The following is an 18,106-nucleotide window of genomic DNA, read 5'->3' on the forward strand; positions in this document are numbered from 1 at the left end:
GCGACCCTTTAGACACCAAACTGTCCGGAGACAGGATCATGTCCTCTGTGTGCCCCTGGCTCGTAAACCGAAACCCAGCGGGGAGACTGCGGGCTTGGCCATTTGCAGGGGATGAGGGACTGGCCGCGGAGCGTAGGGGACTTGCAGCCGAGAGGCGCTGCGGCCGTGTCACTCTCGGCTTGTGGTTGGGGTGCACGGACCGCACTCATCTCGGCTCCCCAACTACTGGCCCAGAGGTCAACAAATGCTGGTTGAATTAAGTGCAGACAAAGAGCTGAGATGGAGGCCGGCCAGCCCTCTAGACCTCTTTTAGCATCTGTCCCCGCCTACTCCCTTCCACTTCCAGGTCAGAGAGGTGTGTCCCAAGGCAAGGAGGAAGCAGATTCCGCCGGCGTTCGCACGCCTGCCACAATTCCTTAGAACGGCCTTCGCTTTTTCATGGAGTCTCCTCACCCTAGAATCGCCTCTTTAGGAAGTCGATCGATCTCTGGCTCTATTTCCACACCTTCTCCTTGATTAGTTTCCTGCACTTCTAGAGATTGAAAAAAATAACTGCAGAGAAGAGAGAAAAGGGCTGTAGTAGAATCAAGCAAATCTCATTCCCTGGGAGGCCTCCTGGAGAAGGGTAATTTCCTGCATTTTTACGTCACCTACCAACATCAGTTATTTCACTCCTATCCCCAGAGCTTCAGTTGCTCTTTTCACTGTCCAGTTCTGCAAGAACATCGGGCGACAGAGTTATGGAGAAGCGTCTGCAGGAGGCTCAGCTGTACAAGGAGAAAGGAAACCAACGTTACCGGGAGGGGAAGTACCGAGATGCAGTGAGTAGATACCATCGAGCGCTGCTTCAGCTGCGGGGTCTGGATCCAACTCTGCCCTCCCCGATACCCAACCTAGGACCTCAGGGCCCGGCCCTTACACCTGAACAAGAAAACATACTGCACACCACCCAGACAGACTGCTACAACAACCTAGCTGGTAAGAACAGGGCTAAAGGATGAGAAGAGTGCCAAGGCAGGCACATGAAAATCTGAGAACATTGGGGGAAATGCTTGACGTGCTTTTCTGCTGTCATCTAGTTATCTGCCATGAATTGAAATATGTTTTCAATCTGTAGGGCTCTAGTTCAGTTTCTATAGAGCGGTGCTTCTCAGACTTGGAGAGTTTGTTAAACACAACTTACGGAGCCCCATCCCCACGATTCCGATTTAATAGGTCTGAGGTGTATGTGTTGGGGGGGAATGGGGTGGGGTTACCGATTTGCATTTCTGACAAACTCCTGGGTGGTGCTGATAGGTATAGGGATTTTGCACGCTATAGAGAAAATACTGAACCAATGTTTACGGCGTTGTTTCTTTAGTATTTAAAATATAGGAAAGAAGGCACTTGCTTTAGGTGGTGGTGTAAGTCATCCATCTTAGATGTTTTGGATAAATTTTCCTCATTTTCCTCCTTCATATCAGCTAGATGATAACTAGTATCTTCCATCTCCAGCTGGCCTTGAGTGAAGAGATGGATTCCAGAGTTAGGATCACTAGGATTAATCTGCTAGAAGAAAGGAGACTTCTTAGGTCTGTTCTATGGCAGGCAAAATAACTATAGAGCTAATGAAATTATTTTGAAATATATTAAAATATTCTAATGGTCCCAGTTGAGGCCATAGAAATTATTAGTTTTTAAATTTTGTAATAGTTGTTTAATTTTTTTTATTACATCACTCATCAGCTATGATTTGGTGAAAATATTTTTTTTACAGTATGTGTCTAGTGCTACTCTTAGACTCAACTAACAATAACAGTAATTATAGTAGCTAATATTTCAGTTCATCCAACAATTATTTATTGGGTACTGAGGATACTTCAGTATAATAAAACAGATAAAGATCCCTGCTTTCATGGAACATATATTCAAGTAAGGGAGATGGGCAATTAATAAAAGAGGAACATATACTAGAAGATGATAAGTCACCTGGAAAAGAATAAAGCAGAAACTGGGTATAGTGCATGCCACAGGCATAGAATTTAGCTAGTGGTCAGGGAAGGCTCATTAAGGTGACATTTATGAAATGCCACTGGCAGACATTGTTTAAGCCCTTTACGCACATATATAAATATGTTTAAATGTCACAACAGTCCTTTGAGGTAGATTTAAGGAAACGGCTAGTAAGTGGTGGAACTCAAATTAAACCTGGGCAATCTTCACTGCAAGTGCTTAAATTCTTATTGCAGAAAACTGTACCTTATTAGTGAACTGTACCTTGTTAGGTTACAGATTTGGGAATTGACTAGAAAGCAAGAAAATGAGATGTTTTAGAGTTGGTACTTACAAATATCTTGGCTATAACGTAGACATGAAGGCAGAGACTATGGCTTAGCCATCTGTAGAGCCTCCACTTGGGGGTACCTGATAGATGCCCCATAAAGACTCACTGAATTAACAGTTTTCACTCACTGAGTGCCTAGAACATATCGGGCATTTTATTTATGGTATCTCTCATCTTTATAAAAATTCTGCAAGGTAGTTATGATTGTTCCCATTTTCCAAATAAGAAAATCAGATCTTGTCACTGTCAAGCCCTCCAATGGCATTTCATTACACTTAGGAAACTATTCAAACTCTGACCCTCATCTGCCCAGCCTGACATGATCTGGCTCCTCAGAGGTTGAATTCCCAAAGCACGTGTCCACCTTGTAGCCTGACTTCTGTCAGCTGGAATGCCCCATCCCTTGAATGATCCTTGTCAGTCAGATCTTGGCCCCAAAGTCACCTTCTCAGGGAGGCCTTCTGTAATCAAGCATCACTCTGACCTCATTCACCCTCTTTCCCAGCACAGCTCTATTTTCCTTAAAGCATTAATAAATAAATGATTTTTTTAGCATATTCATCCTACCTAGGGACTAGCTCTATTTACTCATCAAGATGTCTGTCTTGTTCCTTTTATCCCCTACTCCTAGCCCTGCCCAGCATGTGGTTAGTTCTCCACAACTAGTTGTTGAATGACTGAATGAATGAAGAAGCTACAGTGATGGGTTAGTTGAACACGGGAAATACCTGAGTATAAACCATGTGGCCACTTGGTGGGGATGTTGTAGAAGGGATGCAATCATCAGCCCTGACTCTCCCTCCTCAGCACCATGGCTTAATAATACTGTGTTTAATTTCCACAGTTATGAAACAGGGAACCCATTTCCCTTCTTAGTTGTAGAAAGGCAGAACATTGACCTGAACATTGCCTCCTAAACAGGTTTTGTCTTTTGAGGTCCCACTCTTTCATTCAAGGAAACAGTGAAGTAATATATCATCCCTGAGGATGATTTTTGAGTTAGAGAGTCCTTGGTTCATATTCCTTGCTCATTCCACCCAGAAGTTGTGGGATCTTTTGAGGGGGCGGGGCAGGTAATTAAGTATATTTTATGTATTTTTTAGTGGAGGTACTGGGGATTGAACCCAGAACCCTGTGTATGCTAAGCATGCACTCTACCGCTGAGCTTACCCTCCCCCTAGAAGCTGTAGGGTCTTGGGTGAGTTACTTTACCTCTCTGAGCCTTGAGTTCTTCATCCACAAATGGAGATAACACACACTGATTTCATGGGGTGGATGAGAAGATTAAACAAGCACATAGCACAGCAGTTACTATTTCCTCACACAATTAATGGCAACCATTGTTCACAAAGCAGCAGGGTAAGAATTGTGGTGAAATGGGAGATTTCAAGACAGAGAGCCTTGGGTAGAAGAGATACAATGAAGAGTTTTAAGTAAATCTTAAAGTATGTTCCTATCATGTTTTATAACTGGGCCTAGCCCACACTAGGTACGGAGTAGGTGTTTGGTAGATACTAAAGTAAAATGTAAGGTATATAAAGCTTGTATTACTGCTCTGTCCCCAGTGGCTAGAAGAATGTCTGGCCCATGGTCAATACTTAAATTTATTGTTGGATGAGCGAGTGTTGTGGATGACATCCTATGTCTGGTGCTGTCTTGAGTCAGCCAGTGGAACTCTTCTGTCTTCCTTCTGTTTGGCCCCGTTAGCCTGTCTCCTGCAGATGGAGCCAGTCAACTATGAACGGGTGAAAGAATACAGTCAGAAAGTCCTGGAACGACAGCCTGATAACGCCAAGGCCTTGTATCGGGCTGGAGTGGCCTTTTTCCACCTGCAGGACTATGACCAGGCTCGGCACTACCTCACGGCTGCTGTCAACAGGCAGCCAAAAGGTGAGCAAGAAGGAGACTGAAGTGCTAAGTACAAGAAATGGTCCCACGGCGGTGGTACCTGTGGGAGAATGTTTTATCTCATTTTACTTTTTCAATTTATTGAATGTTTTGAGTAGGTGATCATACATTCATACAGTTCAAAATTCAAAAAGTACAAAATATGTAAGGAACAGGCGGCCTACCCTTGTGCTCTTGCCTCCATGGGAAAGCAATATTGTACATCCTCCAGAAATAACCCTCCCACCCTCCTCCAGTGAAAGAGATTTTTAAAGTGTTGCTTTTCACGTTTCAGTTCCTAGATCAGGACTGAAATAGGATCTGGAATCCAGTGAATGAACTTGGTAATCCTTGCTTCTACAAGCTCACCAGCTAGAGTCTGGCCTTTGCTTAACTATCAGTTTATCCTTGAGCTCAGCTAACCCCAGGTCTGACCTAGAAGAAGGCTTGATTCCAAGGCAAAAAGATATTGTAATGAGGATGACAGACTCATTCCTGTGTCAGTGGTTCTGTACTGAAAATTGTCTCCCATTTTGCATTCTGGCTTAGAGCAGCTACTGACGTAGAGGGTCCCCAAGCATCCAATTCAGCAAAATCTTTCTACGTGAATGGGAAGGCCATTATGAAGATAATAAAGATACAAAATATGAGCTATTTGTTCATGTTTGTTACTTTCAAGTACACAGATTAGCTGCCACCCACGTATAGTAGCTTTAGAGGCTGTGCTGTAACAATAACTATTTCTTCAAACTCCTTTTTATCATTAAATTAGCAACCAGCCCAGCCCTGCACAGAGATTTTTTTTTAATTCAAAGTGATTGAGGAATGAGATTTACTATTGCAGAGAATAGTTGCGATATATGCAGATCTTAGATTTTAAGAAATGAGAGTGTGTTAACAGTCCTCTCCTGCCCCAAGGTGCAACTATGGTCTGTCTCTAACTGTCTTCTTTGCCCCGTTCTAAGATGCCAACGTCCGGCGGTACCTTCAGCTGACACAGGTGGAACTCAGCAGTTACCATCGGAAAGAGAAGCAGCTCTACCTGGGCATGTTTGGTTAACAAAGAAGAAAGATACCCCTCCACTTGAACTTAGGTGAACCACTAAAGACCCTATCGAGGGGAAACTTGAGCCTCAGCAAGAGAAATTAACCCCATACCTCTGACCCAGGTGGACTTCTGTTTTGTTTCTAGTTCTGCACAAACTCTACCATGTATACAGTCTGTGTCTGTTTTTGTCTCTCCATTTGTGTATTTGTATGGCTTTCAGTACATTGTATTCTTGGGGACATTTGCCTTGAGAAATACAACCAGAAAACATTCATCAGCTATAGGTGGAATTAATCATATCTCGGGCATAGATTTTTATGATGGTGGGGGGAAGGTATAGCTCAGTGGTAGAACATGTACTTAGCATGCACGAGGTCCTGGGTTCAATCCCCAGTACCTTCATTAAAATAAATAAATAAATAAACCTGATTACCTCCCCCTAAATTTTTTTTTAAAATAAATTTTAATAATAGACGTTGTTAGATGTAGTCATATACAGAGGAGAAGACTAGCAGAGGATAAAAATGGTAATAAACATAAGCAGAAAGGAGGTTCTTTCTTCAGTTCCTCAGATGCCCAAAGCCAAAGTTACACAGGCTGCAAACTGGCATTTTTTTTTTTCTTGGTAAAACTAGACAGTTGTAAATGGGCCCCGCCATGGCTCAAATGAAAGATTTGAAATTAACCATTTTGATTAAACTTAATTCCTTTTTCTTTGTAATGTTTCACATACATTCACATCCTTTTCCCCCCACAAAAGTTCCTATTGTTTCTCTTGGTAATCTCTAGTCCTCGCTATTGTTCAGACTCTGATTGTTACTTATTTATTTTTTCAGCAAACTCTTGTATCTTAAAACTCCTGGAGTCAAACTTTTGAGTATTTATTTTATAATCTTTTAAAGCCCTCATGCCAAAAGAAAAAAAAAACACTCGAGTAAACATTTTAATTTTTAATAGGTGCATGTCTATAGTATGCTCAGTTCTTTTAAAAACATAGGAAAGACAGATTACCAGGTCTTCTAGGAACAGTAGCATAAAAGCAGAATAGGAGCATAGTTGTGTTCTTTACCTGTCAGCTTGTATTTTGCAAGAGCTCAGCTCCTTACAGAATGAGGGAAACAATGAGGAAGGGTTCTCTTTCCTTAGTGTCTTTTAAGCACTGACAGAACTTTCTGGAAGCTTTGCTGGGCACAGGTGCAGGCTGCAGATCTGGTGCAGTCATGGCTCAGTAGGAGGCTCCATCAACTAGGAGCTCCTCTGTCATTCTGTGCATTTGTTATGAGTCATGTCCACAGTATATGAGTTGTACGGAGGGGATGAGACCACATAGCACTGCCTCTCCCTGTATGAGTGGAGGTAATAAGCATGTGTCATTTGCCATCAAGTAAGCACAGACAGATATCAGAAAGAAAAAAAAAAAAACGCGTAGTCTTGCCAATTGTACACGGGCTCTTCTCCCTTTATTAGTAATGGCTCTCTCCCAGCGAGCTAATCTCCTCTTTGTGTCTCCCCAGACCCTTAAATAATACAACCATCAGCTTACAACAGAAAGATTTTATACCAAATAATCTTGTAAGTCCAAGGATAGGAATAACAAGAGTAGAATATTTTATTCCTTTTCCAAGCTTCTTAAATGTCTCAGCCTTGATTGTTGACAAAATTATGTCATGGTTGTGTGTTACATTTGTTTTGGACTGGTTTTGCTTTCTGCTTTTTTTTTCCCCCAAAGACTTGATGTTACAGTAAGCTATGTTCTGCATCAGTGAGGAAAAAAATAAAGCTGATGTTTAAAAATTTTTTTAGAAATTCATTGCACTAACACTTTTATTAGGGATACTAAGAAACAAAGCGGTCAGACTTAACACTTTGGTCTTTAATTTGAAAGCCAGCTCCTAACAGAGATGTTAACGAACAGGAAAGGGGACAAAAGTCAGCAGTCAGATGTGGGTCTGGAAGAGGTCTGGCCAGCCCACATCCTGAAGGAAACAGCCAGAGGTACCTAAATCTCTGTACTCAGAAGTTCCTGGGTGATGAGGCTGCTCACCTTACCAATCCTTAATGGTTTCCACACAGGATTTGAGGGTTTGATTGAAGAGAAAGCATTCCTGGTGGATGTGAAGATTCATACTTTGGCACATAAGGGACAGTTTAGAACAGCATTTCCCGAACTGATACCCACTGCCTTTATAATTTTGCCAGAACCACGATCTATACTATTTAGTCAATATTTTACTTAAATATATATTTTGAAAGGAGCTTTTGGACAGAGGAATATGTTAAATAATACCATGGGGATGTAATCAGCAAACTCCAGATTGAGACCATAAGCCAAATAACTCAATTTCTTCAATAAATGGCAAGGAAAAAGAGGGGAACCTATAGGTTAAAAGGGACTGCAGGGGAAGGTACAGCTCAAGTGGTAGAGTGCATGCTGAGCATACACAAGGCCCTGGTTTCAATCCCCAGTACCTCCTCCAAAAATAAATAAGTAGACCTAATTACCCCCCCAACTTTTTTTTTTTTTATTAAAAGAAGCGGGGTTTGCTTAAGAGATACCAACCAAATAAATGTGACTCTCCTTTGGATTCTGATTTGAAGAAAACAACTAAAAGTTTATGAGACAATTAGGGAAATTTGAACAAGAATTATTATCAATTTTGTTGAGTGTGATAATGGTTATTTTTTTTTTAAAGAGTTCTTTTAGAGGTGCATGCTGAAATTACTTATTGATAAAACTGGGAGGGGACTTTAGAACACTTTATATCACTTGCCAAAAAGAAAACAAAAAAACCACCAACCATCAAAATATATTTTACAGTAAAAAAAAGTATTAAGATATGTCCAAGTAAACCATCTTTGGAATCACTGGCTTTGGGGAAACTGAAATCCAATGTGAAGGGCCAAAATGGTGAGTTTTGTGAAGCTAAGCTTGGCCAAACGTCTGGTAATTGATGAGGCACTCAACATCACGCTAAAGCCTACACGTACAAAATAGCCAATTAAGAAAAGAAAAATCCTAAACTAGTAATATATTTCTCAAACTGGAGGGCAAAGGGTGGTTGTCTGAAAACTAAATTGGCTTGTAGCTCAAAAGCAAATAACTTCTCAGGGCTAAACTCTTTAATAGGTTGGGGCCTGACCCATCCCACCATGAAAGGGAGCCAACTTTGGCTCAGTAGAAGGAATCATTATCCAACAATCAGGGTTGTCCAACCATAGAATAGGTTTCTTTTGGGGATAGTGAGTTCTATTTCAAGCAGAGGTTTAACAACTGGCAAAAGGAGGATCCAGTATTGGACTAGAGGTCAGATGAACTGACCTGTGGTTCCTCGAATCCATGCATGGGTGGTAGTGGAAACTAGAGAAAATTCTCTGCTGATCACACCTCTACAGACAGGTATAACTTGTTCTTAGTGTCCAGCAAATAAAGTGAGGCAACTTTGGCCCTAATTGTGTTGGCTGCTGCTTTAAACATCTTGCAAATTCCTGACTGCCACCTCTAATGAAGGATGCATTCCAGGCTGGGAACTGAAAGCAAAGGCTTGCTCTTTGTGAGTATCTCACCAAGTAACAGATCCTCTAGAGTTAGGTATTGCACTTGGCCAAGGCAGTAACAGTGGTTACTGTGTTCCCAGACTATCCAGAGAAACTATATACATTTTATATACATGTACACGTATTATGCCTTGCTTTTAGGAACTAGTGTTCCAAGGCAACCATTTTTTTCCCTTCTGTGTCTTTTTTTTTTAAATTGATATATAACTCACATACCATAAAATTCACTCTTTTAAAGGCAAGTGATTCTTAAAGGCATTTTGATTTTTTTTATAGGCGTTTGATTTGATATTTACTCTAGGGAGGATTGGAAAAGTTGCTCATATTGCATTTATGTACATCTTGCCTTGTTTCACCAAAGAGTTAAGGCAGTGATGTATTTGCGAAAGTAAAATCATCCATTTGAAAGATGAAAGGTTATTCCCACACAAGGAAAATGAAAGGCATAGAATTCACTTGCTCAGCCATGAAAATGATAAGCATCAACTTTTGCTTCCCATAATGCCCCAGGTAAGGCGCTTTCTTTGTCCCAATCTTTGATGCTCAGCTCGTCTCCTTCCTATGACTCAATCAGTAGCGTGTTAGTCAGAGTTCACAGTGCTGAATGTGACATCCAAATAGAGAAGAAATTCAGAAAATTCACTCATATTCTCACCTTTCTAAATTTTCCTTCCTGCCTTTTTTTTTTGTTTGTTTTTTTTTAAACACTCTTCCTTATGTGCTGAAGGGAGAGGGTCTGTAGGCAGCCCTCCAGTCTATCCGCAGCACCACGCTTCACCACAAACGGGGCAGAGCGTTCTCTTAGATCCCCCATGCCACTCAACACCCTAAACTCCCAATTCTCTGCTACCTCTCCTGTCAGTAGCCACGTGCCAGACCACAGATGAGTAATTTGACCTGTCTAGGCTGTCATCACACCTTTTAAGTGAGGGAGCTGGACTAGATGAATTCTTAAGATTCTCTCATCTAGAATTTCTTGCTTTAGTTTCCCCAAGCACCTATCATTTCTATTCCACAAGCCCTCCATCTCCTCCCCCTCCCAAACCTGCCACCACAGAGCTTAATGTTTTCTGCCTTCCAATTTGTCACCCGCAGAGACCTCAATTCATAGTTACAAAACGTAGGCAAAAATTTCCAGTCATCAATACAGTATCTATTGTTGAAACAGTCAACCACGGGTCTAGGTGGAAAGCAGAAGTAAAGAAGGAAGGCAACACAGCCAAACAGAAGGACAAAAAAGAAAACAACTTCTACTTCACAGTTAAGCATCTTCAACCATGTATTAAGCCTGCATATGATGTGTGGAGTCTGAAATCACAAGGCAGGGTTCAAATTCTGGCTTGCCCCTTAACTAGCTCTGTGACCTTGAACACATTAATTTTGATTGTTCAGTCTCAAGTTTCCTTGTTTACGGGGAAAAAATGGTGGAGAGAGGGGTAAGATCTCATAAAGTTGTTGAAGATTCAATGAGTATGTGAAGTCCCCAGTACAGCCCAGGACACAGGAGCTCAACGACAACAATGAACTGTAATTGTGTAAATTTCCCCACTTTGTATACTTTTCCTAAGTCAAGTCCATATTGCCCTCTGCCTATCTCACTTTTTTCCTCATAAGCGACCTGACCCCCATCCCTACCCCAAGTACACATGTCAGATTCCTAAAAGATCTGGAAAGGTTATGAAAGAATCAGGAGGCATGCAGGTTTGTGGAAGAAACCAGCCAACACCAGTTCAAAGAGATACTTTCACTGATAGCTTTATGGTCCAGAAAGCAGAGTGAGAAGCAATTACACCTCAGGAAAATTCCCAGTGCCCTTGGCGAGGAAGTGACTGAGATGCAATGCCCCATAAAGTCCTGCTACCTGGCTGGGAAAAGAAAAGAAAACTTCGGCCTGGGCACAATCTTCATTTTGTCCCCAGCAGGGGAAGTGAGATGCTTCCAACCTTCCGTGCTGCCCCCTAACAATGGCAAGAGCAGGTCTAGCATCAGCACATGCTCCCCAGGTGTTAGTTTTTGGGGCCAAGTACAAAATCTTTGGGTGGCCCTCCACCACCGTTGTTCTGTCTATCTGCTGTCGGTGAGCCAGGGAGGGGCTGCGCTCCTAGGAGGGGGCCTGCCTCTGGATCTGGTTTGCTGCGTTTGGCCAGGTCCTCATTGTGAGCCTTGCGGATGTGGCGGTACAGGTCCCCTGACTGCGTGTAGCTGCGCAGGCAGTAGCGGCACTCGTAGGGTCGCTCCCGCGTGTGCACGGTGGCATGGCGCCGTAATGTGTAAGAGCATGAGAAGGTCTTCCCACATGTCTTGCAAGTGGGCACATCCTCAGTAAAAACTCCAAAGCCTCCTGGGGCCGCTTCATACTCAGAAGGCAGGTATAGTGGTTCATGTAGGGCAGGCGGAGCAGGCAGAGGTGAGGTCACCAGTCCTCGGTGATACTGCCCTGGACCTGGCAGCAAATGGTAGGGTAGGTGAGGATCTGGGGGCAGGAAGTGGTCACTTGGCCCCACTTCCTCCAGTCCTGCAGCCCTGGGCCCCTCAAAAGCCTCTGGCTGGGGGGGCTGTCCACCATACATTGCTCCTCCAGGTGGGAACAGTCCCTCAGGACCCCGAGGCTGTTCCTCTGACACATCAGTCTCCTCGTCGGAAATCACAATAGCTTCTACTTTCACCTGGACCAGTTCAGCTTCCGCTGGGGCTGGAGCCTGGGATGGAACTGGGGCTGCAGCTGAAGCTGGGGGATAGAAGCCTTGCAACTGTCCTCCAGTATCCCTTGGTTCCACCATCCTCAGACTCTCAGAAGCCACATCAAGGGGAGCCAGTGGCTCCACTGAAACGGTTGGGAGGCTGGAAGAGAAATAATTTGCAGTATTGGTCTCTGTGGAGCTACTGGGGCTGGCAAGAGAGACATCAGCCACTGGTGGAGGAGGTGCCCGAAGGTGCAGTGAGTCAACCTCCACACCAGGCTGTGTAGTGTCAGCCCCAGCCGGAACTGGTGGCTCATCTGGAGGACAGACAGTAGGTGAGGGAGCAGCTGATCCTTTCCATTCGTCTTTGCCCCAGTGGCCTGATGTCTCTGCAGATGGCAACGAAGGCTGAGGGCCACGGGAAGTGCTGGACAAAAACTCCAAGTTAGAGGGCTGTGAGTTGGCTTCCTCCTCCTTCTTGGTACTGTCCGCCTCTGCCAGGGCCCGAGCTTGCAGCCGCCGCTTACACACCTTGACGATGTCATTCATGTGCAAGTAGCTGGCAGCTGCCAGGACATCCTCCACAGGGGTATCCCCCCTCAGGACCAGCTGGCCGGCATACATAAAGTCCAGAAGCAGCCCAAAGGCTGGGGCAGTGACAATCTCGTTGTGGATACACACCAGATCCCTCTTGTCCAGTTCCCTCTCTTTGTAGAAAAGCTGGAAAAATGGGCTGCAAGAGGCCAGCACAGCCCGGTGGGCCAAGAACTGGCTGCTACCCACCACCACCGTGCAGTCACAAAGGAAACCCTGGGACCGCTGCTCCCGGAGGCTCTGAAGCAGTTGCTGGCTGTGTTCTGGGAACTCCATAGCACCCCACGAAGGGAAAGGGACCCTAGAAAGGTCCCCACCAGTGGCTCCCTGGGAAAAGAGGACAGTAGGTTAGGGCAGGTAACCTCCCCAGAAACCTTAACGTCAGCTCTGAGCTATCACTTGCCACCCCAAAGCCTCTGGCAACACCGACCCCAAGACGCTCGCTTCAGTTACTACCCTTCTTTCTCCTAGGTCACAACCAATGGTCTACTTTTTAGCTCCGCCCCTCGGCCTAACCTTAGCAACAGGCCCCGCCTATTAAACAAAGCCCCGCCCCGGAAGTCCCGCCCCCTACGCAACCTCCGCTTCCCCGATGCCCACCCAGTAGCTTCCAGGCGCCCCTCCAACTAGAAGTCTCGCTCCGAGGCCTTCCTGGCCGATACCTCTACGCCCCACTCCGGGAACTCCCTGAGCCTCTCTCGCATTCCAGGAGCTAAGAAGTCCTAAGGTGGGAAGTAGCAGAGAAAGCTGATCCCTCACCTACCACCGAGCGACCAGCGGGCCAGCTCCGCCCCTTCCCACCTTCTCAGTTTTAATTGGCTCAAATTTGCCTTTCCTTGTCACGGACTGGTTCACTCTCCACTAGCCAGCCCCCCGCTCAGGGCGGCGTCTTTAAATGGGTACTGGTCGCTGTCGCTCAGGCAGCTACGCGTCCGATTGGTTGGCGTTCCTGTCCTAAACTTTTCCTTCTGGTCCCGCCTTCTTTGCTTCAGAGCCTACTGTATTGGCCGAGCTTTTCCATCTACCTGAGGCGGTAGGAGGGCGGGGAACAGGCTGTAAAGAGTGGAGTGTGAAGCGCCTGGGGTGCGGCGCGAGGCCCGCCCCCTCGCAGAGCCTCGTGCTTTGCCGACCACAACATCATCCCCGCTGCAGGGTAACCGGAAAAAGGAGAGCCAACAAACTGGTGTGGTTCCGAGGAGGCCCGGATCTTAGAACCGGCTCTGCGGAACCGTAGGCTACACCTTTCTGAACTGTAGGGGTCGCTTGTAGGTCCCTTCCTCCCTCAAAAACTCCAAGATACCCTACTGCTTCACTCCCTCCAGTCTGATGGTTCAGGGCTCAGCAATGGTGGTGTCGGAGGACTAGCACATGCGCGAATGCCGTCATAGAGTCCCTAGCCTGAACTGCGTAGCCAACTTAACAATGAAGAGATTAGAGTGTCCTCTGTCTGGAGTGAAGCTGGCAAGTGCTGATAGGAAAGGAAGGAGTGGGCTCAAGGCCCTAAAATGTCCCAAGGTGGGAGAATAAACAGCAAGGCTGTTTCCAAAGAAATCTTCCAGAGACTACCCCAGACTTCCCTAGACTACCAGAGTAAAAGGCTGTAAATTGGGTATCAGTGATACCTGTCTCTTCTCTCAGCGGGGCAATGTGTTGACAGGGTTATCAGAGGAGTAAATCAGTGCCCTTCACCCGCTATTCACCCCTTCACTCACCACACTTAGTATCTGCAGTTTGGTTTGCAGCCAAGCCCTCCAATCAGATCTAACCAGAATTAGGAACACTTCATCTACCTTCCGTCCTTGTTCTAGAGACATGCAGGCCACACTGGCCTCAGCTTGAGATCCCACCTTTTCAAGATACTCTTCCAAGCCATACAATATTTATTGTGTAGGAATTAAAACCAACATAACATTTCCATTTTTTTAGGAAAAATAACTATATTTCCCTATATCAAAAAAATGTAGTAAAATAGTGTCATTGTTTTACATTTTTCCAAATTTCCTTGATGTCTAGCTCAATAGAAGCTGGATTCTCACATCTGCTTCTATTTTCAAGCTATGATGAGATAATTGTTTTGATTATATGAAGATTAAAATCTGGCCTCACACAGGTAGATAGGCATGGAATTTCACTGGCCAGGGTGAGGAGTTTGTATTTTATTCTGAATGTGATGGGAAGCCATTGGTGGGTTTTCAGTTGGGGAGGGTTCTGATAACATTCTTGCTTTTAAAGGCTGATCCTGGCTACTCTGTGGAGAAAGGAGCATAGCGGGTCAGAGTGGGAGCAGGAAGAAAGCTGTGGAAATGGTCCTGCAAGAGAGGATGATCACTAGACAAGGGTAGTGGTGATGGAGCTGGAGAGAAGTGCTGGGTCCCAAGAATTTGCTAAAATTAGGATAGGAGATGGGGGACAAGAGAAAAAAGGAGTCAAGGAGGATGGCCAAAAGTTTTGCATGAGCAATGGTGTGGGTGACAGCCATATTCTGAGATGGGGACAATTGGGGAGGAAAATCGAGAGTCCAGCTTTTGGCCCTTTAAGTAGAGCTTCCCCTCATCTAGGTCGACTTGTGAGCCTGAAGAGCAGGGGAAACGTTGGGCTGGAGTTGGGCATTGGGAGTGTCATCAGCATGTAGGTGGTGTTTAAAGCCAGGGGACTGGAGGGAAAATCCTTGTAGCAGAGAGGGCTGCGGGAGCTGCTAAGCAGCCAGGAGCATAGGCGCTTTGGGGAGCTTACGCAATCGTGTTTCTGCACGTTCAGAAGAGATCAGAATGAAGATGAATCTGGATTTGGGTACAAAGACTGTGTGCTTGGCACATCCAGTATATACTGGATCTGGATTATTTATTTATTGGGGGGTGATTAGGTTTATTTATTTATTTTAATGGAGGTACTGAAGATTGAATCTAGGACCTTTTGCAAGCTAAGCATGTCCTTTAACTTAAGCTCTACCCTTTCATAGATTTTTTTAATAAATATTTTTATTGAAGTATAGTCAGTTTACAATGTTGTGACATAAGTTTTTAAAATTACAGTTCTTTTAACCTCTGTACAAATTTGAAAACGGGGTTCCCTTTGGTCAAAACAGACTAGTGGCCACCATGGCTTAATAAACTTAGTGTGTGCTGTATTTCAGCCTCTCTCACCCCCAGGAGCACCAGTAAACAGGGCACAACTTGTTGCCTTTCTCAAAACTGGCGTATACCGACCCCTACCCTGGGGTACACAGAGCTACAGGATACCAAGAAACATCTCTCTAGAGTGTCATTCAGTCAGTTTTTTTTTGGATAAAAGTTTTTATTTGGGGATTAGGGGTAGTAAACTGGCATAGACAGACTATGACACATGAAAAAAATGTATGTAAAATTTAAAGTCAAAACAAGAAATTTCCTACTTATTGCAGTAACTCCCCCAAGGGAAAAGGTTGAGACGCTTTGCTTCTAAGTGTCTGTGTATTAGTACAAGTTAGAAAAATACCTACATACATAAATAAAATTTAAAAAGCAAAGTAAAACAAAAAATAAAAATTGAGGGGAGGGTACATTTCAGTGGCAGAGTGCATGCTGAGCAAGCACAGGGTCCTGGGTTCAAACCCCCTGGGTTCAAACCTCCATTAAATTTTTAAAATAAATTAGTTAATAAATAAACCTAAATACTCCCAAAAAAGAGTTTAAAATAAAAATAAATATATTAAAAAGAAAACCAACATAGCATTTAGTATTTATTTAGTATTTGTTAGGTGCTAGCAATGTGCTAAACATACTGTCTCTAATTCCATAATAGCCTTTCCTATCCCCATTAGACAGAAGAAGAGACTGAGGTTCTTCTGAGACTTGGTTAAGTAACTTGGCCAAGGTCACCCAATAAAAGGCAGAGCTGAGATTGAATCTAGGTCTATCTTCAAAGCCACACACCTAACTATGTTGTAGATCTATCTTCCTACAGTGTTCTTAGGGTTGTCGTAGTATCCATGGCTAGAGGATTCAGACTTGTTTGGGGGCAGAATTATCCTGGCTGTTGGAAGAACTGATGGCAGAGAAGTGGGAGTCTAGACCCAGGGAGAGGGGCAGCTGGGATGGACGATCCTTGCTGAGAGATTGCCCTTCAGGGGCTGGACCTGCTGCTTGTGTATGAATCATTGGGAGAAGGTGACAGACATCATCACAAGGGCTCCTCTCTGCTCTCTAGATTGGCAAGACTCTGTTCTTGCAGCAGATTGTATTCTCCAAGGTGGCCTTAACAAGATCTTCCCTCCCACCTGCTCACTTTACAACATGACACTGATGCTCCTTGCATCGGGTAAGATCTCTCACTTTGAGTCTGGAAGGGATTGTGATCCTGAGAGATGAGATGCTAAGTCATAGAAAGGAATAGAGCTTCTGCCTGGTCTTCTTGGGACGCTTGCTCTTAGAACCTAGCCACTATGCTGTGAAGAACCGGGGTCACAGAAGAGGGCATGTGTAAGTGTTTCAGCCACAGCAACAACCAGGCTTCCAGCTAACAGCCAGCTTCAATTTGCCAGCCAGGTGATTGATCCATCTTGGAAGTGGGTCCTCCAGTCCCCAGTTGAACTGCCGCAGCTGGGGTAGGAGCAGCTGTAAGCCTGTCCCACTGAGTCCTGCTCAAATTACAGATTTGTGAGCTAAGTAAATAACTGTGGTTGTTTCAAGCCACTGTGTTTTGGGGTGGTTTATTGAGCAGCAAAAGATAGAGGAAACAATCCTCCAACAGATTTTCTTTGTACTCCAAATCTCAATACAGCTGCTTGTTCTCCATTGCTATTTTCTTTGTGTTCTAGCTCGTCTCTGATTCTGAAGCTTTAGAAGTAAGAGATCAGGGCTTGGGGAGAATGTATCAGGGCCAACGTATCCCAGGGGAGCTTGAAGAGATAATAATAGATTAATTATGAGAATGAGGTTCAATCCACCCATACCTGTTAAACTCCTCTATTTGCCAAGCGCAGTGTTAGGTGCTAGAGATTCACTCACTGATGCAAATAGATCCTGAACACCCATGTGTGCCAGGCTCTGTTCTAGGCTTTGGAGATACAGAGGAACGCAACAGACAAGAATCCCTGCCCTTCTTGAGGGGAAACAAGCAATTTGCACATATATAACTTGGTAAGATGATGCCAAATAGGGGTAAGTTCTTTAAAGAAAATAGAACAAAGCAATGCAATAAAGGAATGATTGGGGTGTGGCTACTTGAGCCAGAGCAGTCATGGAAGGCCTCTCAGAGGTAGTGATATTGAGCTTATACCTGAAAAGTGAGAAGGAGCTTCCCCTCCCGCCCCTGAACCAGGTGAAAATCAGAGCCAAGTGCATTATGGGCAGAGGAAATAACAAGTACATTGGTCCTGAGGTGGGAGAGGAGGCCAATGTGGCTGGAGTGGAGAAAGCAAGAGAAAGAGAGGCAGAAAATAGAGTTGGTTGGATCTGGCCCCTGCCTGGTAGGTTAGAGTGATGTTTTTATTCCAGTGCCCTGGGAAGCCATTGGGTTTTAAGTAGGGGAGTGACATGATTTGACTTGAGTTTTGAAAAGATTACTCTGAGCAAATAAATGCATAAAAAGATGTTCAACATCCTTAGTCGTTAGGGAAACAAAAATTAAAAGCGTAAGAGATACTACTAGAGTAATTAGAATAGCTAAACAAACCCTGATGAAAATGCCAAGTGCTGGTGAGGATATCTGAGCAACTGGAACTCTTACCCCTACACATACCATTATGCAACATTTATACCACACAGAAACAACAAGTGTAAATAACCACAAGAACATTCATAAGAGTAAACTGTGTTAAAATAGGAAGTGACGAGTTTTTATTTTTGATTAATAATGATTCTGGCTCTAATTACAATGTATGTTTCCGCCCCCCCCAACACATCCAAGCAATTCTCAAACACCAGCTGAGTGGCCTACAATTTAACCCAATTCTGACACCATCGACACTGATAGCATCAGATGCCACAGGTAAAGTGATCAGTCCTACAATACTGCCCTCCATTTCAGATGGCAATTGCA

At 44.3% G+C, this 18,106-nt stretch overlaps 2 protein-coding genes across 6 annotated transcripts; one reads left to right on the forward strand and one right to left on the reverse strand.

Moving 5' to 3' along the window:
- The first annotated feature begins 350 nt into the window (after positions 1-350).
- On the forward strand, positions 351-6,800 carry TTC9C (tetratricopeptide repeat domain 9C). The gene is made up of 4 exons (XM_006181777.3): positions 351-625; positions 713-978; positions 4,031-4,213; positions 5,176-6,800. The coding sequence occupies exons 2-4, from the start codon at positions 741-743 to the stop codon at positions 5,268-5,270; spliced, it is 516 nt and encodes a 171-aa protein (XP_006181839.1). The 5' UTR covers positions 351-625; positions 713-740; the 3' UTR covers positions 5,271-6,800.
- Positions 6,801-10,552: 3,752 nt separating this feature from the next.
- Positions 10,553-12,888, reverse strand: ZBTB3 (zinc finger and BTB domain containing 3). Of its 5 annotated transcripts, none has more exons than XM_006181778.3 (2): positions 12,848-12,888; positions 10,553-12,415 (listed from the first exon to the last, which is right to left on the reverse strand). In XM_006181778.3, exon 2 carries the CDS (start codon positions 12,362-12,364, stop codon positions 10,820-10,822), a length of 1,545 nt encoding a protein of 514 aa, XP_006181840.1. In that variant the 5' UTR covers positions 12,365-12,415; positions 12,848-12,888; the 3' UTR covers positions 10,553-10,819. The 5 variants fall into 5 exon arrangements, with proteins under 5 accessions (XP_006181840.1, XP_032345507.1, XP_032345504.1 ...); XM_032489616.1 differs by having other exon boundaries at positions 12,852-12,882; XM_032489613.1 differs by having other exon boundaries at positions 12,751-12,866.
- Between the last annotated feature and the right edge of the window lie 5,218 nt (positions 12,889-18,106).

Source organism: Camelus ferus, chromosome 10 (assembly GCF_009834535.1).
Source record: "Camelus ferus isolate YT-003-E chromosome 10, BCGSAC_Cfer_1.0, whole genome shotgun sequence".
In the NCBI taxonomy this organism is placed as follows: Eukaryota; Metazoa; Chordata; class Mammalia; order Artiodactyla; family Camelidae; genus Camelus; species Camelus ferus.

Excerpts from the sequence above, each read along its gene's own strand:
- ZBTB3 (XM_032489613.1), bottom strand. The coding sequence starts at position 12,792 with ATGCGAGAGAGGCTCAGGGAGTTCCCGGAGTGGGGCGTAGAG. Across the intron at positions 12,416-12,750 it reads TCCCGGAGTGGGGCGTAGAG|GGAGCCACTGGTGGGGACCT; the intron begins GTATCGGCCAGG and ends CTCTTTTCCCAG.
- TTC9C (XM_006181777.3), top strand. The coding sequence starts at position 741 with ATGGAGAAGCGTCTGCAGGAGGCTCAGCTGTACAAGGAGAAAGGAAAC. Across the intron at positions 979-4,030 it reads CTGCTACAACAACCTAGCTG|CCTGTCTCCTGCAGATGGAG; the intron begins GTAAGAACAGGG and ends TGGCCCCGTTAG. Across the intron at positions 4,214-5,175 it reads TGTCAACAGGCAGCCAAAAG|ATGCCAACGTCCGGCGGTAC; the intron begins GTGAGCAAGAAG and ends CCCCGTTCTAAG.